The sequence below is a fragment of the Camelina sativa genome, chromosome 19 (assembly GCF_000633955.1).
Source record: "Camelina sativa cultivar DH55 chromosome 19, Cs, whole genome shotgun sequence".
Taxonomy (NCBI): Eukaryota; Viridiplantae; Streptophyta; class Magnoliopsida; order Brassicales; family Brassicaceae; genus Camelina; species Camelina sativa.
The window spans coordinates 3778073-3803683 of NC_025703.1; the positions used below are offsets into that span (position 1 = coordinate 3778073).

The following is a 25611-nucleotide window of genomic DNA, read 5'->3' on the forward strand; positions in this document are numbered from 1 at the left end:
GGTTGTTATGGATTCTCTCCCTCTGCTCTCATAGCTATATCATCATCACTGTCTGGTCTTGGCTTATAGAGAGAGACAACAATGAGGTTAGAGAGAGAGAGAGATTGGGGGAAGTGTGTTGTCTCTGAAACTTGGTCTTGTTCCAACGGTAATTGAAAGAGAAAGGAGATAGAACAGAGAAACAACAAAACTAAATGTCAAGAATTATTATTAAAGCAGAGAAGAACCAAAACTAAATTAAATAAATCAGTTTTTTTCAAGTAAGAATAGTATAATGTTTTTAGTATATGGTATTAGCGTGTTTAATGTACGGTTATCTAGAAATTTTGTCCAGCTTTATTGATGGTATAAGCCAAGATCTTTATTTTTGTTTTACTTTTTTTAAGACAAAAAAACATATTAAACCTTTACACTTATCAAACATTTTGCTTTTGCTAATTACATGTTTCTTCCAAAACAAGTGGATGGATAGAGCTAAAATTGAGAGATATGTAGTGTCGTAATTGACCTGATATTCTTCTAATTCTTTTTTTTTTGTCTCAAGTCATGTAATAATGTAATGTTATATGATAAACCCGTTACTTGTTGGGTCGGTGGCAAAGTGGATTTTTTTTTTTGCTTGCTTTGTCAAAAAAGCAAATTTTTAACTAAAAAAAAACAATCAAAATTTTCACACTGCTTTAGGACAAAATTTCCAAAAGGAACACATGGTTCAGTTTAATTTAAATCAATAATGACGACTCTAACGTTGATTCAACCAACGATACCAAAAAACATTAAGAAACATATACATATATTATAATAATTGGATTCGTGTGTAAAATGACAGTGGTGCGAGGCTCTCCGGTTTTGTATACAGTGCTACGGTAATGATCATTTGTCAATTATCGCATCAATCATATATGAAAATTACTGCTTTAAATCAAAATCACCACAGTTAGATTTTTAGAGACCCTCCCCTCTCTCTCTCTCTGCCTCTCTCGATAGTTTAAAAAAAAAAAAAAAAAGATTCGGACAATACGATACGAGAACGAGAGAGAGCCTAGAAGAAAAGAAAAAGCAAAAATCACACTCCTAATTTCTTGTCTCTGTGACACTCTCTTCTTTCGCTTTCTCCCTTCTTGCTTTTTTCCTTTTCTCTCTCTTCTCTTTTTCCTTTTTTTGTTTTTTTTTTCTTTTTTTCTCTAAACATTATTTTTGCAAATCAATCGTCTCGATATTCGTAGGAATATATTAAAACGAGAGAGAGAGATAGAGATATAGAGGTTGAAAATTAAGACCAGAATAGTAGTACTAGTATATCGTAACAAAATCAAGAAATCTCAAAAACATTTGTTTTTAACTATACTACTTGCTAGAAGAATTGCATTTGATATCCAAGAACAAATTAAAAAAACTATGAGAATTTTTTTCGATTTGAGTAGTTTTCGTTATCAAAGACTGTATATTATTTATTTGTATGCTTCTTTTTTGCGATGCTTTCTTTACCTTTTTATTTCTATTTTTTGTTGCTTTATCTGATCAAATTTGTCTTGGCTTTTCTTTTTGTTTCTTTTCTTTCTCTGTTCTCTCCATTGATTTCTTTAAAAATCTATTTATCCTCTAGTGTTGGACGTGGTTGCATTTATTCTATATATTTCTTTAAATATGTAATACAAATTTTTAAAATTTGATGTTTAATTGGACTGTAGAACTATATATTTAGATTTTGATATATTCTGTCCTGAACTGAGGTAGTACGTACGGTCTTCGAATGTCTCTAGCATGGGAAGCACATCTTGTCCTTCATCTATACGCCGTCGTTTTCCATCGTTTTATGGGTTCATTTTTGTTTCCCTATACTATACCATCATCGTACGATGTACTAATATATATATATATATATACCATTGTATTTTAATAATTTGGTTACAATCTTACGTTTTAAAGATATATAAGGATGTCTAGCTATTTGTGTGTATATTATAAGTAAGAATCTTCCAACTAGTTCCCACGTAAGTATTATTATTCTTCATCATTGGCGGTTCCTTTGTTGTATGTACTATTATTACTAAAGGTATACTTTCGTAGTTAAATAGCATGGACTTGTTTTTTTTTTCTAAGGTCAAACCGTAAATATATCATTTTTTTTATCTGTTACGTTTAAATAATTATTTTAAGGTCGTGTGTGCGTGACGCACTGACGTTCATTGCTGCCTCGTAGCCCATGAAACCTCTCTCACGCAATCAATGCCATTAATGTGGGTGTTTATTCATACTGAATTTTACTACTATTCGTACTAAATCACGTCTTTTCACTTACTTCTTTCTCGTTTATAATTTTGTATAGTAAATTTTGTATTATTTGCAAGAAAACTGATTCTCTATCTTAATAAATTTAAAGATATTAACGATAGAGAAAATGAATACTTGTAAAGTCGTAATTAACGATAGGAACAAAAAAGCCAAAATATGAAAATAATACAAACGCATAACAAAACCAAAGCAGGTTGGTAAAACATTTGAATAGTTAACCGATTAGTAATAATAGTGCCATTTAAACAAAAAACATAATAATTATTACAGCGCTATATAATATATTATCTTTAGACTGTGGGCAATTTAATCATGGATTAAAGATCATGATTGAAATTTTTTTTTTATGGGTATTATTAATGGAATGAAGAAAAACATGGAAAAAAGAGTTTGATGTTAAAAAGAAAAAAAAAAGTTAAGGTAAGCTCACTCAAACCAATTTATCTGTATTCAAACTAGTCATTAAGTCCACTAAACAAAACAAAAAAGAGGAGACCAGCGCATGCTTGCAGATAACCCTATTATTCCCAAGTGAGAACAAACCCTAAGACACTTGAGGATACAAAGATACTTGAACTTTCTTGATTCACCTTACTTAATTTATCTCTCAAAAACCAGATTAATTTAAGGCAACTTCAAAATTTTCTATGACATAATACCAACAAAGATATATAAATTTTTCAACATTATTTGTCTATCATTTTTATTCAATTGTTCTTTTATTTATTGTGATAGAAATTATGAAAAACATTGGATCAAAGGTAAAGGAAAAAAAAGAGACATATAATCATTACAAGAGAAATAATGAGTTGGAAAAGGACAATCAAATATGAACCTTTTTGGCCCACAACATTCGACAACTCACAGAAATCAAAGGCTTTTTGGTTTTCCCAATTTATCAAGAAGAAAAAAAACAACCCAACTTATTATTTTTCACTTTAAAATGAAAAAATGAATGGGAAAAGATTTAATATTTTACATAAAAGCCTCTATTTTGGACCCAACATGCTTGTGTATGTCATTCTATTCACATTTATGAAAGTCTCTTTGGTTACTTTCTTACTCAGATACTCTCTTAACTAATAAGTGTCCATGTAGTGTATCTAGGCTAGGCATAACCACGGTTACGGTTATCACAATTACGGTTTATCAGACATCGGTTATGATTAGAAATTTTGTTTAACTTTAACCATAAATGTTTAATAAACAGTTAAACAATTACGGTTGAATACGGTTCCGGTTAAAGCAGTTACGGTTTTACACGGTTACGATTATTTGATAATATGATACAGTTAATATTATTTGATGATATAATATAATTGATATTATTTATTTATAACTAATATGTTCTTTTAGTGTATTTATATTTCTATAAATCATATAATTCATATTAAATAAATAATTATTAGTATATTTTATTACATTTGTAAAACGGTTATGGTTAATGAATTACGGTTTAACTATGCGGTTAACCAACGGTTTTGATACGGTTATGATTAATTAACAATTATGGTTAATATAATTTAACCACATTTTTACGGTTAACGGTTACGGTTTTTAACCATTTTATACGGTTACGGTCTGGTTACGGTTCAAATACGGTCCGGTTACTGTCCGAAATACGGTTACCGTTTGATTTTGGTCGTGCCTAACTGTATCTCGTGTAATAGTTTCTAATGTACACTACATCCGTATTAATCGTTTGTGCGGTAGTATTAAACATGTGATGCGTTAGTGTCTTTTACAACTAACACATAATTTTGGGTTGAAACCTAGTAATAAACCATAATGGAGTATAATTTAAAAAAAAAAAACGGAATTATTAATTAATGAAAGATGGAATAGATGAGAAAGAGACATAAGAGAAGGAGGGAGCTAAACATATACTTTGAGATTTGTTTGTTACTAGAATTTGAAATTTTTTTAGAAAGAGTGAGGAATCCCAATAAAGGAGGGAGCTGTTTTTTTTTTTAAGCATGTTACTAAAGCAAGACAAAAAAGCACTCAAAACAGGACAAATTTCTAGGCTTTGCTTTATTACATTTCTTTCTTCTTTTTGTGTGAACTATAGTGTTTTTTTTAGTTACGTAGTATATGTATATAATGTAAAGATGATATTCGATTCCAAGATTATTTAAGAAAACGATTAACTTAACATTTGACACATTAATCTTTTTGTTCATGTTTGTTCCTCTCTCAAAATTAAGATGGGTTTTGAGAGTTGATCCAATATATCACCGTATATTTGGAAAAAAAAGAAGAATATTATCGTATATAGGTTTAGTACTGAATATGTTACTAACTTTTACTATCATAAAACAAGTCTATTATTAACTGAGTACCTGACCTAACAGAGAAAAAAAAAAGTCTATTACTAATCGCCATGAAAATCAGTAGCTATAGTAGTAGTAGTAGTTCTCAAAGGAAGAGAGATACGAAAAAGGCATTGTTGAAACACTACTTTGGTGGATATCTTTACATTACTTTGCTGGATCCGTTTTTTGTAGATGACAGACTCGTACGAAGATGTTGTGTTGATTGAAGTTTTATAAGGCTTAGAACATGTCATGGATTCTCTACTAAAACAAGAAAAAACTGACAGAGAGACTGATGCATTACATGATACAAATGCCGAAAGAATTGACACAAAAGATGAAGTATTACTTCACAAAGAGAATGATGTATTACCTAACACAAAGCAGAAAAGAGAAGGTATTGAATCAAGAACCTTGCAGTTAGATATATAACGTCTGAAGCAGTTCTTGTACTAGTCCGACGTTAATGCAAGAAGTAGTACAAGAAGCTGAGTTAAAGAGTTTGAGTACAGAAGCTTGGGGTCGACTTGGACAAGCCAAGTGGCGGCTGCTGAGCTGGATGAACATCTTGAATAGAAGATTCAAGATGGGATCATGGAGAGAAACTTTCCTATTTGTTGTATAAGAGGAAATTCCTATTTGTTGTATAATAGGAAAATTGTCAATCCTAGGGTTTGTACAATTGTTAATCTCCCAATTCCTATTTGTTGTATAATAGGAAAGTTGCTAACCTTAAGGGTTGGGCAATTGATCTAAATATCGAGAAGGCGCTTCATGAAGACTTGCGCGCTTCAAGGTAGTTTCAAGAGATGCACACAAGATGTGTGGTGTCGCCCCATCAATAAGATAGAGATCTTTTGATGGTTTTGTTGAAGATCTACACTAGTCGGAAAAGACAATTAGTGGTAGCCTTCTTTCATTGTAATTCTAGGAAAGAGTGGTGGGTGCCATATAGCAATTGTAGGTTGCAGCCTTTTCTAGTGAATGAGTTCTGGACTAGGTTCCGCGGATGTAGGTTATCCTAACCTCATTAACAAATCTTGTGTCTTATTTACTTTATGCTCATACATACTCAGAGTCGATCATACACGTAATTAGACTTAGCCACATATATGTGTTTTCATCGTATCGATCTTGAAACTTACAAGAACATACAAGTTAAATAACTAAGTAAATAATTACTTTATCAGAAAAGTAGTTTATACATTAAATGGGTTAACGTATGTACATTATATGGAATCTGAAATGATTTGAAAAGCAAACCAGTCAATGTAATTAGGACGAGCAACAAACAATCCATTATTTATTCAATTTTTGTATGGTAAAGTAACTGATAACTGTACAGAGGATTTATTTGTGTAGTCTTTTTTGGTTACTACTGATTCGAACTAATTGGAGACTATTCTATCGCTGTTGTTTCTATTTTCTTGCTCAAGCATTATCTTGGCAACAACTTCATTAACTTTATGAGACATTTCTGGGATCATCAAAGCTGCTTCACCAAACAACTGGGCTCTGAGTTCACCTGAGATTTGATCTCGAGGAGAAGCTTCAGACAATTCCGACATTGACTGGACAAAAACTGCAGCAGCAGTGTTTAAACCGTGTAGTGTTTGACGGCAGGAAGTTACCATTTCTTGAAGTGAATCGTCTGCAACTGTATCATGGAATACTTCTGAAGAGGACTTGTCCTGTGACATAACAAAACCACTGGTTACATAAAACGTAACGTTGGAACCACTTTACTACTATATACACGAACACTATGTTGGCCTATAAATATGTAACTGTGTCTGTATAAATCTGTGCTGTGTAATGTATAAGTGAGTTGATAGTTAGCAAAAATATGACTTGGTGAAACCTGTTCAGGATGGTCTTCTGAACTAAGTGAAGATTGATCATTCACCGTATCAAGAGGGAGATGTTCTTGGATCGACCTCAAAGTCTTGTACCCTGATTTCTGGGAGGGCGTACGCATAAATTGTTTGGTTCCGCCAATGTAGTCTCTTCTTAGGAAAAACTGGGAAGAATACCTTTTTTGCTGCAATGATTTTTCGGCATCAACCTATGGTTAAGAAAGAAAAAAAACTGACCATCAAAATTTCTCTTGGTAACCTAAAACATGTCGCAGCAATAGGGAAGAGAGCTGTTACCTCGTCTATCATTGACAAATTGTTATCAAATTGCTTGAGCATGTCCCCCTGCTCGGCAGAATGTTTGGTGCAGAGATTTTCAGGTTTCTGTTGTTTAATGAAAGATGCTTGGATGTTTGGAGAATTCAGAAAATCCAAACACACGTTGTAGATAGTGTTCCAACGGGTTTTTTCTTTCCTATGGCTGCTGAGAAGCAAAATTAAAACAATCAGTGTGGTTCTCATAAAAGCAGACAGAGTGATAGAGAGAAGAACTGCAGTAATGAAGAAAGCTTCTTACCTAGGAGCATCTCCTTGAATATCTGAAGTTTCTGTGTCGCTAGAGCTTTTGGATAGGCTTCCAAGGCATGATTTTTCGGTTTTTGAACCTTGCTTGGGAGTTTGGCATTCAACAGAAGAGCATTCTTCAGCACTGTGAACAGTATTTGCTAGACTTTTATCTTCATGTTTCTGATGTGGAGGCAATAAAGATACACAATATCAGAAGAACTGAAAGCCTTTAGCTGAAATTTTGGGTCTAGAAAAAGCATTTTCTAATGATTCCCAGAAAGCATGCAAATTTTTGGGCTTGTACCTGGTTTGAAATAGAATTCTGACAATTGGTAGCAATATCAGATGTTTCCACATAAACTTGAGCCCACTTAGGAAGTCGAGAAACGCTGAACTTAAATGAGGATGTCCATGGAGAGCGTAGCTGCACTTGATCTGCGTTTTCTTCTACTGGCTTATAGTTTGCAGAACATGATGCATCTTTTGGATTGTCTTCCTCCAAATCAACTGCAATTTGCTTGAACTTTTCGAGTTGGACCACAGTTAACCTGCCATTTTCATTTACTGCCCGTATAATACGTGTAGCTATTCGCAAAGGAAGTTTCCAGACAAATATACAGCCGTCACTTGCAACCTGACAATAACCACAAAGAAAAGTTAAAAGCAAAGTTTCTCTCAGTTTTTTGCTTTCATTTGAGGCATACCAAGAAAGATAGATCCAGGTTTTCGAGCATAGTAGGCTCTTNTTCTTCAGCACTGTGAACAGTATTTGCTAGACTTTTATCTTCATGTTTCTGATGTGGAGGCAATAAAGATACACAATATCAGAAGAACTGAAAGCCTTTAGCTGAAATTTTGGGTCTAGAAAAAGCATTTTCTAATGATTCCCAGAAAGCATGCAAATTTTTGGGCTTGTACCTGGTTTGAAATAGAATTCTGACAATTGGTAGCAATATCAGATGTTTCCACATAAACTTGAGCCCACTTAGGAAGTCGAGAAACGCTGAACTTAAATGAGGATGTCCATGGAGAGCGTAGCTGCACTTGATCTGCGTTTTCTTCTACTGGCTTATAGTTTGCAGAACATGATGCATCTTTTGGATTGTCTTCCTCCAAATCAACTGCAATTTGCTTGAACTTTTCGAGTTGGACCACAGTTAACCTGCCATTTTCATTTACTGCCCGTATAATACGTGTAGCTATTCGCAAAGGAAGTTTCCAGACAAATATACAGCCGTCACTTGCAACCTGACAATAACCACAAAGAAAAGTTAAAAGCAAAGTTTCTCTCAGTTTTTTGCTTTCATTTGAGGCATACCAAGAAAGATAGATCCAGGTTTTCGAGCATAGTAGGCTCTTTTATGGGAATTCAATACAATAAAAGACATTAATGTTGACTTCATCCATAAGCAAAGCTTCTTACAGTTGTAAGTAACAGAAAACTACAATTCAGAAACTTACTGAAATGATATGTTTGCAATCAGGTAGGAAAATAACACCAGTCACAGCTTCACCATGTCCTGTGGCCTGAGCAACCAGCTCTCCAGTGACAAAATCCACAAAGCAGATTGTCCTGTTAGAGTAAGAGCATACCAAGTAATTGCAACTTGGGTCCAAAATGACCTGTGGAAGAGATCTTATTTTCAGCACTATCACATCAAACAATGTTGAAGTCTAATCAAAATGTTTGTTCAAAGCACCTTTATGGGATCTCCATGGTCTCGGTCTTGCTTGAATGATCTGACGAGCTTTCCACTTTCTATGTCAAATATGTTTATCTTCTTATCCTGCAATCATGAGATAAACCATCAGACTCCTTGTTTGTTTAAAGTTTAAACAGATGTTAGGTGTACGATTAATTGCCTCAAGGTGTTCGAGATAAGGTAATAATATATTAATGTTTACCGAGAGGTACCAATACCTGTCCCACTGTGACAACAAGTCTTGATGTTGGATCTACAGCCACATCAGAGATGGTTCCCTGAGAGAGAGTTCGAGGAAGAGAAGGTGAAAGACGAACACTACTTGCTTTTCTGACAACGTCAAACAGCTCTAACCTGCCACAATATCAACGATTATCTCATAAATTTCTCTAAAGTAAATATGCGGATGTAAAAAAAATAGAGTAAGTATGCAAGTTTCGTGGTCTTGCAGCATATAAAAAATTACCTATCTGCACCAGAAGTTATAATTTTCCGGCCATTACATGCGAATTTAACAGAAGTTACCGCAGCTGAACTACAAACACTCCCAACGGGATCAAAGTTCCTGACAACAAGAACATATAAGTTCGTATGGCCCTTGTTAGGTAAATCAAAAGACCATAACAAAGCGGTTATTTAACACCTTTTGACATCATAAAGGTGGATCGCTCGGCCCTTTCCACCAGAAGCAAGCAAGAAATCGCTGCTTGAGGTATTTTCAGAATCAGCGTCTTTCATTCCAGGAAAGCTGAAGCTCAATGACTGAATTTCTGCTTCATGAGCATCCTGAAAGATGGTTCTCAATAAGAGGCTTAGGAATATGATGTCTGGAAACCAACCACTGAAGACTAATATTGAACAACGGTGACTGATATTACCGTAAAGCTTGTATATTCTGATTCTTGTAGATCATATATATGAAGATTTCCTCCACAGTCACCAGCTGCTAAGTACTTTCCATCTTCACTTACTGCCAGTGCTCGGAAACCAAATTTGCTACCACATGTCTCAAGGAGATCACGTTCAAAAATTCCAGCCCTAGCTGCATTATCATAATAATGAGGGAAAATGACTAATTGAAAACAAAGATGAACAGAAATATATTAACACTAATTGGTCTCAAATTCCGAGCATATGTTATAATTACCTAAATGCATAATCCCTTGTGTTGAAGATTCTGAGGGATTGCTGCTTGCATTAGCTTCTAACGGATCCACTTGGAAAGCAAGATCCCACAACCTGATGGTTCCATCTTCAGAACATGTAGTGAAAGAAACCCCTTCACTGCATCCCCTAGCTACACATGCAGCTGTTGGACTGTGCATATTTCCACAAGAGAGGTTTTTTATATCCCAAATTCCGGCAGAATGTGATACCATCATCGAGCACCTAGTAGGCTGGAATAAGGAAGAAAAGTTTCACCATATGCAGTTGGTGCTCTAACCTTCAACAGGAAACTTCAGAAGTAACATTGGCGCCAGAAAGAACTTCAAAACCAACTAAATATCTGCGCAAAGTACTGAAATACGTTTACAATTACCTTGTTCACATCATTCACATCCCAAACATAGAGACTACGATCCCCATAGATGACAACTGTGAAGCCAAAATATTACCTTTTGTCAGAAGGAAATTAGGTAAGCAACGTACTGCTATTATAAGATTCTTCTACACTCACTGAGCTTATCTGTGGTAGAAAACTGACAAGCAACTGCGTCTGGGAAGATAACAGGCGGAGACTCTACATTTTCGAGTTCTCCTGAATGAGACTGATTTTCAGTGGTGCTGCTTTTAGCATCTGAAAATGGTATTTTGCCAGCATAATCTAAAGTTTCAGGCGTAAATAGCTGGACCGTTCCTTGCTACAAGCGCAGGCTATCAATCGATTGGATGCAGATAGAGCAAAACATTTTTCAACCTGACAGTTCATTGCAAGCCAATAGAAGAAGTTCTTGTTATGAAAAGAAGAAAAGCTCGGAAGGTTTGTATCTGAAAGTTCCACAAGCTAACATGAAAACTTATTCATGTCTTTCCACCTAGAGCCAATGCATACAGTTAATCAAACTTATTGCCGAAGCCCACAAGGAAAATACAGTCAATGCGTATGGACTACAGGAAATGATTGTTTTACATGTCTAAATGATGGGGCTAAGCATTGTCTCATGGTTCCTAGATTAACAACAAAAGAGAATGAAATGAAGTTGTTGTACCTTCAGATCTACCGACTTCTTGATTAACATCCCATTACTCATGAGCATTAGAACACCTACAGAACACAATAAATTTACTTATTTTCATTCGAACGAGTGTAAAAAAACTCATATTAACAGTTATAACTGTTTCAGCGTTTACCTGCTTCTGTAAGAACATATATTGAAATAACATCTTCAGTTTGTTCGTCACTTCCACTAGATTTCACACTGTTGGCTGATATCACTGATACAAAAGAGTTTCCATTTTGGAAAATATCATCAGTTGGCTTTCCATGATATACCAAAGATCCAACTTTACTTGAACGTGTCCTCTGAAAAGAACCCACTGTCCAGTACTTCAAGTGCTTGTTCCCGGAAGTAACAATGAATTTCTCATTGGATGAGAATGTCACAGACGTTATCTCAGAGCAATTAGAACTGGCTTTGATCTTCGCCACTAAGATACTTTTGCGCCAGTCCCAAAGATATATATATGCTCCAACACTCACCAAATATTCCCCTAAACACCAAAGCAAGGAAAAATGCACAAAACAGAAATGGATAAGAACCTTAAAAAAAAGACGGTTCGAGCAACAAAAGCAGAAAAGGAGAACTAACCATTTGGTGAGAAGGAAAGACAGTGAGCTCCCTAAAGATGGCCTTTAAGCTCCGAGACAAGTCCCAAAGTCTCACAATCCCAAATCATGACTGCAGAAAGATTCGTAGACTGAGGAAAGATCAAATAAAAAAACCAGAAAACCAAAATCACGATACATAAAACTAGATTTATACGCAAATGGAAACAGAATCATTATTATTTACCTCTCCAGCAGCAACGAACCGCCCATTCTGGGAAATAGCCACACAACTCAAAGGCTTAGGCATACGATGAGATACAACGAGGTGAGATTGAGTGAAGGAATCAACATCGTAGACCACCACAACGCATCCGGCCAAGTAAACACATTTGGAGCTGCAAGTAACTGAGGCCAATCCATTGTCGTTCTTTGTAGTCAAACCGATGATCTCTTGCAGAATCAGCTGGAAGAACGAAGACGGAAACAAAACCCCAATTAAAAAAACAGAAATTAAGTACATTTGCCTTGAGATTTGGATGAGAGCAAGTGACTGATAAAATATGGTACCTTCGTGGATGAACAAGGCTTCTTTAATTTCTGATTCAGCTTCATTCCGATTTGGGGAAAAAACCCTAAATTTCTGAGGGATTTGGTATCGGAAACCCTAGCGCGAGAGAAAGAGAGAGAGAGAGTGATTTTGGGGAATTTTCTGAGTGATGGGATTGTCGTTACTGTGTGTGTAGGAGGGAAACAATTTCTAAACCATGGGTTTTAAAAATCAAAATTTTTAATTTCTTCCGTTATCACCATTAATTTCACCTTAATAACTAGTTTCTCTTCTAATAAACTCTTTTTGTCGAGATTGGGCCTAAAATATACTTAAAAAGCCCGGTATAATGTGGGCTTTGAAGGCTCGAGAGAATATGGTTTTTAATCATTTGTTTAATTATTTTCATTTTCTTCATCTATAAAAATCTTTGTTCGTTGTTTCTCTCGTCTTCTCTATCTCTCTCTCCTTTCGCTTTCACATTCAGAAACGAAACCCAGAAGAAGAAAAAAACTCGAGAGATCATCAAAAATCGGAAAATTTAGGGATTTTGATTGAGAGGGAAAAAAAAAGATGAATTTCAGAAGCTTTGAGGATTTCTGGCCTTTCTACGTGATGCAACACTCGAATCCATCAACGAGGCGATGGCACTTCATAGGTATAATCGCCAGCCTCTTGGCTTTGTTGTGTTCGGTTTTGATCAGCTGGTGGTTCGTTGCTCTCGTGCCTCTCTTTGGTTACGGGTTCGCTTGGTACAGCCACTTCTTCGTGGAAGGAAATGTTCCGGCGAGCTTTGGGCATCCGGTTTGGTCTTTTCTCTGCGATCTCAAGATGTTTAGTCTGATGCTCACAGGAAGTATGGAGAGAGAGATGAAGAGACTTGGTAAGAGGCCATTGTTGCAGCTCTCTTGAAGATTTGCTTATATGTAATGTGTATATATAAATTGTTCTACATTCTTCCCATTGCCTTCGGCGTTTGGGTATAGACACTTGATTACTTTTATGGACTCCTTTTATTGGGAATGAACTTGTGTTTGCGAACCATAGATCTTTGTATCTTCTTTAGTTCAAAAATGGACTCTTGACACATTTAAGTAGTGCATTAACTTTATAAAACTCCGAGGAGAGTTGATCTAAAACTAAAAGTCAGAATTACAGGTTTTATAAAGATACAGAACCTGAAAACTCTAGCACGAAATTGTCCCTGGATTCTTTAGATGAGCTCTATGAAGGATGTGTGTACATCCGGTTTACCAGATGGTACCTAAGATCGATCATAAGTCTGTGTTGCGGGAAAAGGATGGGAGGGGCACCGCTTCTTGAGGCCGTAGAATCACGAGCAGACCAAACATCCCGAGCATCGGGAGGACAAGAAGCCATTTCAGAAGCTTGTAGTAATACATATGGAAAGTTAGTGAGAATTCGTCTGAGAAATGGAGTCCATTCTTATCTACCATCTCCACCATTACAGTTCCTGTTGTTCTCACTCCGACTGTTGGTAGTTTTATCCGGTATTTTCCAGGACGGTCATAGATCTGGCTCTGTGTTATCCTCCTATCTCCCTGGTAATTGCCTGGAACCAACAGCGTCGTCTGTACATTTGAAAACAGCAAGTTTAGTTTCAGAAAGAGGCCATGTCCCATCTATTGAGGTTTTGAGGAACTTACAGTAACGTTATAGGGTGCTTGTGAACCAGATGGGTATCTATATTTATCAACGATTTCGATCTCAGCCCAGAAGTTTTTCCCTTCCTCATCACGGAAACCTCTGGTCGAATGCGTGACAAAAACGCCTTCACGATCATAGCGATTGGCCTTATTGTTCCTTCCTTGATCAGTAGATCTCCAAGCCTGATGAAACAAGACTGAAATCAGTAATCTCGCACATTATAAAAAGAATCAAGAAGATGTTAAGCAAGACCCGCTCAACATAGTGTTCGGGATTGATCTTGCCTTAAGGGGATGGTGAGGAGAAGGCGTTGAGAAGCAAAAGACGTTTCCATTCATAGTTGAGACAACGAGATCGAGATCATCTCCACCGTCAACATTATCAGCCAAGACCATACTGTATCTGTAACTCGGAACACCCTGGCGGTCAATATCCATCGGAAAAACAAACCTACTATAGATATTAATGTGCCGAGAGGAAGAAAAGAGACTTACGAAGTTTCACCAATATCAACAACGTCCGTACACGAGGTGGGTCCGTCTATGAGATACAGGTAACCGTCAAAGGATGTAGTAACGATGGTGAGGCCCTTCTTCTGCTCACCTCGCTTGTTTAGATCAACAAGAAGAAGTTGGTTCATCACTCTTCCATGAGTTCTGTATGGGTAAGGACGGATTATCGAACCATCCTTTCCACTAAGAACGTATATGTTTCCTGATGATGTAGGAACCACAACGTCTGTGTGTCCGTCACCATCAACATCGCCGATAGAAGGACCCTGCAAGAGAAGATTGGCAACGATCACTGATTGTGAAGTGATCAAATTCGGAGACAGTATTCATGGTTAAAAAAATTGAGTCTTATTCTGGGACTTAAACTAAGAGTAACAGCACACAGATCTCATGATGATGCTCCTACAACTGGTTCATACATAAGAGATTTCTATATCTGATGAGAACAAACGGTGGGTAACTTTTTACCTGGGGAACAAGACTCTTTAGATGTGTTTCCCAAATTTCCACTCCTTGCGTGGTCCATGCTGCTATATTTCCGTGTGAATCAGTAGTTACAAGTTCAATCTTTCCATCGTCATCTATGTCGGCTGCAACCACTGCCCCTTGAATTTCAGCCATTTCAAGTGGGAATTTTTCTCTGATATTTCCTGCAAAAAGATAACAATTTTAGAATCCAAACAAACATCGGTAATTGCAAGGAAACAGCTACGAATACCCAGTGTGACAAAAATGTGTTGTAAGACTTGTGCATTGTCCTGAATATCATACTTATGAGAAAATGGCGGAAAAAAAAACTCTCAATATGAATAGGAATCTAAATATCTAATAAGAGTGAAATATCTAATAAGAGTGAAATTTCTGTCTTGCAGAGAGATATGGAATATTCAAATTTAACATACAAATTTTGAGAGAAGTGTGGGCTTTTACTGTGAATGCTATAGAAGCATTGCTTGAAGAAAGCAGTAGCAAGAAAGGCAGAATTGTCATCAACGGAAATAAATAAACAGAAGGAAGTAACAAGAGGTCTTACCACGATGATCCATTGCGTAGAACAAGCCAAAGGAAGTTCCGACAAGAATATCCAAGTACCCATCACCATCCAAATCAACTACCGTTGGGGAAGAATAAATATAAGCACGGAAGTTTGCTTTATCCGTACTCATATCTAGCTCTTTGATCCACTTGACTTGTTTAGTTTCCAGATTGAAAACCACAATTGAACTAGCAATATAATTTTTGATGTCAATACCACCAAGCTCTTTTAGATGTTCTGGATTATCATAGTACCTGAAAATTAGCTTATCGTGTCAGCTAACCGATATTCTGCAATGTGATTAAACTAGAAAAGCTATTGGGAATATTAAGACCTCATGCATGCAATACTACTTATGATGCTTTTGCATTGACAGATCAGGGAACATTTCGAGCGTGAAAGATGAACTTACTCAGGATCGAAGAAATAGGAAACAGCAACAACCATCTCCTGTACTCCGTCTTTGTCTATGTCAGCAATTACCTGATAAAAAGTGATACTGTAAGATCTCTCATGGAAGTAAGAAATCGAAAAAAATGGTTTTAGACATAGATGAAACTCACAGGAGTGCACAGTATATGGGCGTCAATATTCACATAATCCTCTGAGTTCTCGTGTTGCCCCTCGACCCATTCCTCATCACCCCACATTTTCTCATCAACATAATCATCATAATCATATCTGTATTCATCAGGTAACTCATCATTATCCCGCAACAACTCAAACGATGAATCTGCTTCAGCTTCTAAGCCACCATCATTTTCAACTGTGGCCATGCGAATACCCTNGATATTCTGCAATGTGATTAAACTAGAAAAGCTATTGGGAATATTAAGACCTCATGCATGCAATACTACTTATGATGCTTTTGCATTGACAGATCAGGGAACATTTCGAGCGTGAAAGATGAACTTACTCAGGATCGAAGAAATAGGAAACAGCAACAACCATCTCCTGTACTCCGTCTTTGTCTATGTCAGCAATTACCTGATAAAAAGTGATACTGTAAGATCTCTCATGGAAGTAAGAAATCGAAAAAAATGGTTTTAGACATAGATGAAACTCACAGGAGTGCACAGTATATGGGCGTCAATATTCACATAATCCTCTGAGTTCTCGTGTTGCCCCTCGACCCATTCCTCATCACCCCACATTTTCTCATCAACATAATCATCATAATCATATCTGTATTCATCAGGTAACTCATCATTATCCCGCAACAACTCAAACGATGAATCTGCTTCAGCTTCTAAGCCACCATCATTTTCAACTGTGGCCATGCGAATACCCTCAGTGTTGTCTTTATTATCCGAATGGCCGTCCGCAGATTCTTTAGAGCCATTATCTTCCAGAAGCCGCCTCCCACTTTTGGTAACTGTCTCTGTCTCACTACTGTTTCCAGATGTCCTCAGAGTTTCTGAGGAATTATCCTTACTAGTATTTAATTTTATAACAGTTTCATTCTTATCTTCACTAATTTTCCTTTGATCCACCTCATTGGTGGTTACATTTCCGTTGAGATTTTCTGCAGAGCCAGCTGTAGTATTATTTGCTGCCGAACTATTTGCTCCAGCTTCCATGGAGGAATTATGTAGCTCTGGAGTAGGCTTTACGACAGCTTCTGTTTGGTTATTCTCGGGTTTCTTTTGATCCTCATGAGATGAAACGTTAGTTTCGCTGCCATGAAATTCTTTGGACGTTGAGACAGTAACATTTGGTGTTGTGGTTGTTGCATTCGTTTCTACAGATAGGAGAAGCGAAAGTCACAAAGTAAACATTCATCAAGAATTAAACTGACTCTGCTAATCCATGTATTTTTTTCTACCCTCTAAATACTGAAGATACTGATAAGCAAGGTTGGGAGCCCCATCAGATGTAAAATTCATAAAATAAATGCAAGATACAAAATATAAATTTTTCAGATTAGGTGAGGCAGCTACACCAAGCAAAAACTTAGCTTTACACTTTCAATTAACTAAAGCAAACAACCAATCATTAGCAGTTCAGTGTCTCTAAATCTAAAATTTGGAAGAACATAAACTTAACCAAGTGGATCATGTGGAAGAAGGGCATAATTTAAGCAGCAAACAAGAAAACTGATGTAGAAAGTTTAATAAACTTACGATTGGTTAATGAATGCAATAACATAGCCTCCTCCACAAGCTCATCATCATGGACATCAGGATGTGAACGGTCAACAGGGTCAGGATTCAGTCCTACATGCCAGTTCTTGTGCACTTTTCTACGTGGCACTTCCAGCTTATCTGACATCAGAAAGCCTGATACCCTGGAAACAAGAAAGCATCATATGAAAACCCACAAAATTCCAAGGACCATGATTAAAGATAAAAGTACATCCATCGTTTAACATAAAAAATTACCTGAAAAAGAGCACTTCGCCGTTGTAGGTAGCCAGAGCAATTTCTCTAACACCATCTTTGTCGATGTCGAATAGAAGAGGACTCGAATGCACATTTGACTGGTGAAAAGCAGGCCAACCTAACATTTTGATGAGAGCATCACTAACCTTTTTCAAAGTCCTCAATAATCTAACAGCATTAGATGAACACGAACAAGAGAAATTATTCAGTACCTGGCATCTTGTCTCCATCAGCTCCTTCAAGAACTTCCAGGTAGTGAACAAAAGATGGAACAACAATGTCAAGCTTTCCATCACTGCAACAAAAAATCCAATTCGGGCTTTAAGCACACAATATATGGAACCAACACTAATGATCCTCAACACAAAAGAAAACCAATTCCAAAACGTGAGTAAAAAAACAAAACCATACCTGTTAATATCAGCAATCAAGGGTGTAGCATAAACGCTAGAAGTGACTTCAGTTTGCCATCGCAGCTCCAATTTCTTCGGGCACTGAGTATTCAACAAAGCATCTTCATCACTGCACAACGAAACGACCCAGAACCCAAATAAAAAACTTAAATCGGAGAAACCAAACAGAGAGAGAGCCTTACGAGCAAAGAAACATATCTCCAACAATCAAATTGAGGCGTTGCATCCTCTCTACCCAAGACGGACTCAATATAGATCGAAAACTTACATTTCAGGGTAGCCCAGTTCGTCATCGGTGGCTTTACGCTCTCTGAACTTATTTTCTCCATAGGAGAGATTCGTTAAGGTAAGACAGAGCAAAAAAACCAGCAGACACTGCCGCGCTCGCGATGATTTCATATGAGCCACACTCTGCGAATACTAATTCTCTTGCACAAATAAAATAAATAATCGATTCAGGATCGAAGAACCTGAACCCGATTATGTGGATGAGATTTTGAAGAACCCCAAAAATTTGGGGGTTTGGGAATTGGGATGGGGGAGTGAAAGGGAGAGATCGACAAGGAGAATGAGAGACGAAGCCCTTCTGATACTGTGTCTGTCTGTGTTGTGTGGGGAGAGATCGAAGCCGGCGAAATCCAATGACGCAGGGAAGGAAAAAACTGCTTGCCGTTTTGATCGAAATAAAACGCCTGAAAAACAGCTCGCTGTTTAGTTACAAATATGAGAAACGTCAAATCGTTTTTCTTTTAACTTGGTCTCGGTTGTGTTTTAGTGCTATTTTTAAACAAACACCTTCCCCGTATAAACATTAACATATGAATCACTTTAGAAGAGTAAACACATATCCCGGGATTCTTTACACATTCGAGAGATGCATAGTTCCTTCATTCTTTCTTCTTACGTTACAATGTAAAGTATAGAAGAAGCACCCAGGGATTTGCAAAGAAGTGAAGTAAAAGTGAAATGTCTTTGTCCTTGAATATTCAGCTTTGATGTGTATTGACAGAAACAAACAGACGTTGTTTGTCTGCGGCGTGCAGCTTTGCTATCCATTTGAATACGTGCGGAGTACGGCCCCCACATACATAGGCTCTCACAGTATATCTAATCCCCTGGAAACGAGAGACCAAAGGCAGGTCGATGCTTAAAACATTTTCACCGCTCTGTTATATCATCGATTTGCAAGAGGATGTGATTAAAAAATATTTGTAAACGATTCATATCAAATGATTGATCACACATACGACACTAGGAATGATGATGATATTTGTCTATCAGTCTTTTGATTCTGTCAAGTAAAATAGAGAACCAACCAATAATAATAATATGACACTAATACTAAAAAATTACAACATTATCCCTTTCCTAAGTACTATTACAAACAGCTTCTCCATCTAAAACATATGATGAATCACTTAGAAGAGTAAACACACCTTTTAGAGCTAAAACCATCATCAAATATCCCAAACGGAATTTTGATTCATAATAAATCCTAAAACCTCCTCGAAACCGGGATTTCTTACACATTCGAGAAATTGCAGAGTTCCTTTCTTTCTTCTTACGTACAATGTTAGTATAGAAGTACCCGGGATTTGCAAACAAGAGTAGCGAAAGCATAACCAGCGATCCACGGATGTCTTCTTCTTGATCCCAGCTTGTTGCATGTTTTGAGAGAAACAAACAGACATTGTTTCATCTGCGCCGCGCAGCTTTGCTATCCATTTGAATACGGTCCGCATACATAGGCAAACGGATGATCTCTCTTATTTCCTGCAGCAACACTTCCTCTGTGATGTTGTCCTTTATGCTTCTCATCACCTATTTTTTACATCCACAATGGTTTTAGAAACTCTTCTTTGGTCATGGAAGATGAAATAAACATACAAATTTATATAAGATGGTACACTGATATGTTAATCGGTAAATAAACTAGCTGAAGGATGTTTTTCAGTAGAAAAAACAAATAAGACAGCAAGAAACCCGTTAGATGGAATGGAATACGACAGAAACTCGAAAGACAGAACAAAATGTTAGCAAAGTATGACCGTCAACCAATAATGCAACCACTGGGGATATGAATATAAAGAATACCATCAAGTATATATACAGAGAGGTTATGAAAAGAAGTACTGACCTTTCTATAAGTGTTGATATCATTCGGCGTTGATTTATCGACCCTGACCCTCATGCTAACCCAGACTTTCTCTTCCTGATCCCAAGAACACTCTACGATCTTCCCAGAGTACTCGGCAGAGTCCGAATCATCTGTTGCAGTTTCAGTATTAGAAGCTTGTAGTTCTTTAATGGAGTAAGTTATGATTGACAGTTTTTCCTACTAATAATAATAAGCAGATATTTCACTATACATACACATACCTCCTCTAAAAACAACAGAATTCCCATCCATATGCTTCTTCTTCCCTCTTTCAAACAAGGATAGCATTCCGCGGCCACTCTCATCTTGCTCGTATAAAAAGTCAACCGAGTTCATCTCTGGATACTTCCACTTCAACAGACCTTCATGGGTACGGGGAACATAAGGATCATCCCAGCCCTGTTAACAGAGAATTCGATTTTAGATATTTTATTTGAGAGACAATATACACTGCACTAAAACTAAAACTTCACATCTTTGCATTTGTATAAAAACAAACAGTGGCTTTTATGAGAGACCCTCTTCACTCTCATGGTTACCTGAAAGATTAGACCGTCGGCTTCATGTGAAAGTGATGGTATGAAACCTTTCAAAACCTTCTCAACCGCAGAAAGCAACCAAAAGTCTTTTCTCCGCACCTACGTAAGACAATAATTATCAGCTTCATGAACAATTTATACAAGGAAAAAGATAAATATGGAAAAAATGGCATGAGAAAAGAATTATAACTCTTAGTACGCACCCTAAAAGGCTCAAGATCATATCTGTAGATATGACTTCTGGCCTTCTCATGATTACGGGGGTCTATCACCTCCTTCTCAAGCATCTTCCATCTTTCATAGAAAGGCCGCTGGTCCATTTTTGAATTGTGAAACTTTCTATTAGTATCTCAAGCAATTGACACATGATTCAGCAAGCCAAACACAACTCGTTGATATATACTACTGACAGATGTGTATGTTGGTAAACAGAATGTCAAGGTTAACAGTCAGCAACAAAGAATACTGAACAACTGCGAAAATGATGCAACTTATTTGCATGGAATAAGCACCACCGGAGTCAGATGCTCTAGCATAGGGATCATATATGTTCACAATTGCTAAAATATTTATTGCATCTCGAGAAAATCAGATATGAAAAACATCAAACACTCTAAGATAATCATGACAGGAAGCCCGGCCTTACTACTGCTTAATTTCTCGAATGTTCTAATATTCTATTATGAGGATAATGGAAGCTACAGTATTTACGATGTGCCTCAATACATACTCAGATCTTGAGAATAAAGAGCTTGAGATTCCAGTAATAATGAAAAACAAGGGAAACACCAATCCAACCATTATCGATCACAGAAATAAAATAATGTCAGTTCCAACCTCTACAACTGATTGGCCGTTGATTGCTACCATATCATATATTAAGTATCTCCTCTCCTGCTTTTGTTTATCTGGCAAGGTATCAATTATCATTTCTCCATCAAGCAATGTAAAATGGTGCACTTTATCAGATATGCCCTGGCAACCAAAAACAAAAAAGTAAGGAAAATCTCTAGTTCTGTTTAGATTCAATACACAATTTCACCAACAAAGGTGGAAAATTACTCACTTCAGTTGGGTGCCTGAAGGGGAACCGCATCTGAACTCTCCGGAATCTAAAGCTTCTATCCACTAAGTAACATCCATCCATGGTTAGCAGCATCATATATCGAGTTCCATCAGCTTTCCATGTGGCATAATAGTACCGCTGCCTCAAGAGTTGCAAATTTTCCCTGTTTTACCATAAATGTCCAAAAAAAATTAGGAGTAAAGTACCGCAAACGAAATGAACAAATTGATCCCGAACTAAGGGGATGCATTAGGTCAATCATCTCTTGACATGAGCTACAAACAGTTACGCAGAGATTCATACCTGTTTAAGGAGACAGGGTGTGAACCTGGAAATTGTGAACATCCTCTTCCCTAGATTAGATTGCGCCAATGAAAAAGAGAGAGAGAAAAATTAATAAACGAAAACATGAAACTTAAAGCACACTATACAAAAGCTGTAGCAGAAACCAATTCATAACGAAACCATAGTCAGTGGAAAAGTGCCTATTAGCCCAAGGAAAACTTTCTTTCATATTCAGCAAACAACGATGCCAAGATGATCAAGATGACGTTATAATTTCAAGTTACCACAATCTACTTCTGTAATTTTCTCAAGTAGCATTATAAGGATGTGCAACAACAAAATTAAGAGACATAGATCGCAAGATAAAAGGCAATCATACAAAAGCGAATTGAAATTGAATATCACAGTGTTAGATATCATAAATTTAACTACATAAAATTCTATGTGAACAACCTATAACAAGATTTCAAATTTCCTACCCCAATATTCAGCGATAGCATCTTATAAAAGAACTGCCGGTAACCTTCCTCCTGGTCAGGGGGTATTTCATCACCTAGAACGTCATCATTTGACATTTTGACATCCACCTGATGGCTTTCCTCCTGAAAGCATAAGGCAGTAAGACAACAATTATACATAAAACCACCATATAAGTAAGAAAACCAGATGACCACTTTATGAGTTTTATCAGCCATGGATAGACTCAACTGAACCCATCAATATGCACCAATAACTAAATTCCTGATAAATTGATTCGCGGGCTATAGAACCTACCTTAACACATCTCAGAGGTTATATTTCTTAAGGGAAAATCATTATATTCAAAGATCACTACTAAAACGTAAAATGGCACAGAAACAATGATTGTGATGCTGAAATTTAACACTAAGCTACTTTTCAGATGGTTGCGCTGAGCTAACAAGGAAAGACAAGTCTGAAGCTTAAACAAACGTGTAAGAAAATCATTGGAATGACGGTTTATGTATATAAGTGATCTGCTAAATAAACAATCGTTAGTTAACACTGAGCTTACTTGCACAGGACCAGCCGGACCGCCATCATCATCATCATCATATGGCAAAGCTTCACCATTTAAATCAAGCTCAGTAGACCGCTTCCACTCGGGAGTTGATGGGCAAATGACGCTTTCAGGTTTTATTTCGTGATAAAACGAGTATAAAGCATCAATGTAGTCTGGTTTATAGATCCCAGGTGGGCGGGCATCGGAAAAGATTTTTAATGCCTGATAGAAACAATAGTGATATAAGATCCTGATCCTTTTGCTCTTAGGAGGTACATATAGTGCACAAATACAACAAGAGAAGTGAAAAATAATCACCTGTGTAACATTCATCGGCCCAGATCGCATAAGATAATGAACTATCATAAACCCTGTCCGATTATGCCCATGTGTGCAGTGGACGAGAATATACTTTTTTGAGTGTTTTAGATTTAGGACAAACTGATTAACCTGAAGACAGTTTCTTTAATGAGAAACTAACAGTAGACAAAATTGATTTTACAAGAAAATTATATACGACATCAGGTAAACATTCATGATTCATTTTGGCTACAAAAAAAAAATATACCTCATTGACAAACGTGTTGACAGACACATTATCTGGCACTGCATCACGACCCTTGCATGCAATCTACAAGCAAATAAAACTAAAGATAAAGCAATCTGCTACAGCCGTCCCGAAGGATATGGGTTAGAATAGTATGTAATCCGTATACCTTCACATGCTTTATGCCTTCTTTCTTTAAGTCTGTCGTCGAATAGTAACGATTTGTGTTTGTCAAATCAATCACCAGACCAAGCTGAAAAAGACAGAGACAATACACGACAACTTAGATCACGGACATACCAGCGTTGCATAGACAATCAATGATACACACTCATATTTTAAACAAAGCAAGGACAAAGAATTCCACAAATTACCTTTCTCCCAGCTATCCTCTGGTTATGGATCACCTGTTTAAACGAGTATCTACTTCCAGGAGGGACATGATTATTGTAAGATTCATTCAGGGGAACTTTTGACGGAACGAGTAATCCTATCTCATGCCCAGAAGGTGGGCAATCTAGCCAACCTGTGATATCAGACAGGCTGTCAAAGAGTCACCTTATTTACAGAAATGGCCTAAAAGGAAAAGAAAAGAACACAAACTAGCTAAAAGTTTTTCAGCCAAAAAGCCGTTTATAATTGGGAGTAAAGATACGTAATAAGCATTTACTCAGCAAAGAAATATCACCTTGAGGGATCTTGTATCTATCATAAGCTTTAGTATTTCGATTCTGATAATATTGATCACGGAAAACTGGCTGAGAGTTATGTGTTGGCTTGTCATATCTCATTCGTTTCCTTCTCTCTTCACGTTCCTGAAACAATAAACACAAGAAAATAAATCCTCAGATAAAAATTATATACAAGTGGGGATCAATTATTAGTTAATTGTTTTTCTGAAGTGTCCTGCATTATATAGTGACTAGATCAATCAATGTTGAGTGCTGCTGAAAAATCAATAGTACCCGTCTAGCGATTTCAACTGCAGACTCTATCCGGTCATCCCTGGAAGAATAGTCTTCTAGATGTCTGACATAGGGTTCGTCGTCTTCTTCGGGTTGGGGTGAAGCATTTAAGTCCATCGTAGCAACCATTCACGGGAAAATGAACAGCATTAACCTAAAACCTCATTCCTCTGCAAGCAGCTACCTAAATAATATCTGAAGGCATGATAAAAGCAAGATATCAGTAGCCGCGAGATAAAAGGCAAACTCAAAATTATTTTTCCAATTATCTCAATAGCGAGAAACAGAGCCGTAAAATTGAAGCAAATAAGGTCAAAATCAGAGCAAGAGATCCACATAGTCTATGTTCCTTTCTTCCACTTTACTCGACTACCACCAAATTAAAAAAAAATATAAAAAAAAACCCTAGAAGCGACGAATCAACGAAATCTCAGCCGGACATTTCAAATTAGTCCTCTACTCGAAAGCATCGCGACACCAAATCAAGGCGTAACACTATAACAAGTGAGAAAACTCACCCTAAGAGCATTCAAATATATCTGAGGAATCAAATCACCTAACGAACACAAAGCTTCGGGAGAATCGGAGAAACAACATACATGGGCTCTTTGAAACAAGTAAGCTCTCCGTTAAATCAACCTGAGATGGCGAAGGAGGGTGAAGGGTTCAGTTCAATCGCGGGTTCAGTGGAAAAAAAAAATTGAAATCGAAACCCTAGAGAGAGAGAGAGAGAGGAAATACACAAAAGGAAGAGAGAGAGAGAGAGAGAGAGAGAGTAGTTGAGAAAGGTGAGAGAGAGAGAGAGAGAGAATCAGACCCAAGTCTTTTTAATTTATATACTGGCCAGTCGAAGCAAAAACTTATTTGGTAACCAAAAATAATGAAAAGATACGAAATAATCCATTGATAAAATAAATGAATAATAACAGAACCTTTTTCACGTTTTTATGAGGATTAATTTGTACCA

General features: G+C 36.8%; 5 protein-coding genes across 7 annotated transcripts in view; 1 reads left to right on the plus strand and 4 right to left on the minus strand.

Annotated features, from left to right (window-relative positions):
- LOC104767382 (UPF0503 protein At3g09070, chloroplastic-like) overlaps positions 1-424 on the minus strand; it is a 3921-nt gene extending 3497 nt beyond the window's left edge. The window contains exon 1 of the mRNA XM_019240794.1: positions 406-424. Coding sequence (XP_019096339.1) covers positions 406-424 — 19 coding nt within the window. The remainder of the gene's footprint in view (positions 1-405) is intronic.
- LOC104767383 (mitogen-activated protein kinase-binding protein 1-like) lies at positions 5852-12216 on the minus strand. Its single transcript, XM_019241350.1, is given in 20 exon segments — positions 5852-6301; positions 6472-6675; positions 6764-6947; positions 7044-7213; positions 7952-8281; positions 8495-8656; positions 8734-8820; positions 8955-9090; positions 9203-9301; positions 9380-9522; positions 9615-9778; positions 9884-10133; positions 10277-10332; positions 10415-10597; positions 10600-10654; positions 10947-11002; positions 11089-11448; positions 11547-11655; positions 11751-11969; positions 12074-12216. Coding segments are annotated over 20 exon segments (3315 nt in total). The 5' UTR covers positions 12119-12216; the 3' UTR covers positions 5852-5998.
- On the plus strand, positions 12492-13097 carry LOC104764604. The gene has a single exon (XM_010488166.2). It carries the CDS (start codon positions 12627-12629, stop codon positions 12963-12965), a length of 339 nt encoding a protein of 112 aa, XP_010486468.1. The 5' UTR covers positions 12492-12626; the 3' UTR covers positions 12966-13097.
- On the minus strand, positions 13156-18691 carry LOC104764606 (protein DEFECTIVE IN EXINE FORMATION 1). 2 transcript variants are annotated; one of them, XM_010488167.1, is made up of 14 exons: positions 18332-18691; positions 18062-18172; positions 17863-17945; positions 17651-17768; positions 17393-17556; positions 16528-17010; positions 15833-16023; positions 15682-15752; positions 15267-15523; positions 14702-14883; positions 14216-14499; positions 14006-14123; positions 13721-13903; positions 13156-13645 (listed from the first exon to the last, which is right to left on the minus strand). In XM_010488167.1, the coding sequence occupies exons 1-14, from the start codon at positions 18460-18462 to the stop codon at positions 13328-13330; spliced, it is 2694 nt and encodes an 897-aa protein (XP_010486469.1). In that variant the 5' UTR covers positions 18463-18691; the 3' UTR covers positions 13156-13327. The 2 variants fall into 2 exon arrangements, with proteins under 2 accessions (XP_010486469.1, XP_010486470.1); XM_010488168.1 differs by lacking the exons at positions 15682-15752; positions 15833-16023 and adding an exon at positions 16186-16256 and having other exon boundaries at positions 16337-17010.
- Positions 19368-25411, minus strand: LOC104764607 (mRNA-capping enzyme-like). 2 transcript variants are annotated; one of them, XM_019241295.1, is made up of 18 exons: positions 25386-25400; positions 25163-25283; positions 24645-24839; positions 24368-24494; positions 24054-24205; positions 23849-23932; positions 23701-23763; positions 23451-23582; positions 23145-23354; positions 22591-22713; positions 22130-22179; positions 21827-21989; positions 21598-21735; positions 20964-21071; positions 20761-20859; positions 20443-20620; positions 20201-20331; positions 19368-19884 (listed from the first exon to the last, which is right to left on the minus strand). In XM_019241295.1, exons 3-18 carry the CDS (start codon positions 24771-24773, stop codon positions 19759-19761), a joined length of 2013 nt encoding a protein of 670 aa, XP_019096840.1. In that variant the 5' UTR covers positions 24774-24839; positions 25163-25283; positions 25386-25400; the 3' UTR covers positions 19368-19758. The 2 variants fall into 2 exon arrangements, with proteins under 2 accessions (XP_019096840.1, XP_010486474.1); XM_010488172.2 differs by having other exon boundaries at positions 25244-25411.

Coding starts and splice junctions, on each gene's coding strand:
- LOC104764604 (XM_010488166.2), top strand. CDS start 12,627: ATGAATTTCAGAAGCTTTGAGGATTTCTGGCCTTTCTACGTGATGCAA.
- LOC104764606 (XM_010488167.1), bottom strand. CDS start 18,462: ATGAAATCATCGCGAGCGCGGCAGTGTCTGCTGGTTTTTTTGCTCTGT. Junction 17,946..18,061: donor TTGATTGCTGATATTAACAG/GTATGGTTTTGT, acceptor TTTTTGTTGCAG/TGATGGAAAGCTTGACATTG. Junction 16,024..16,527: donor GGCCACAGTTGAAAATGATG/GTGGCTTAGAAG, acceptor TTGAAAATGATG/GTGGCTTAGAAGCTGAAGCA.
- LOC104764607 (XM_010488172.2), bottom strand. CDS start 24,773: ATGGTTGCTACGATGGACTTAAATGCTTCACCCCAACCCGAAGAAGAC. Junction 21,990..22,129: donor CACCCTGTCTCCTTAAACAG/GTATGAATCTCT, acceptor ATGGTAAAACAG/GGAAAATTTGCAACTCTTGA. Junction 20,332..20,442: donor TTCTGTTGTTTTTAGAGGAG/GTATGTGTATGT, acceptor AAACTGCAACAG/ATGATTCGGACTCTGCCGAG.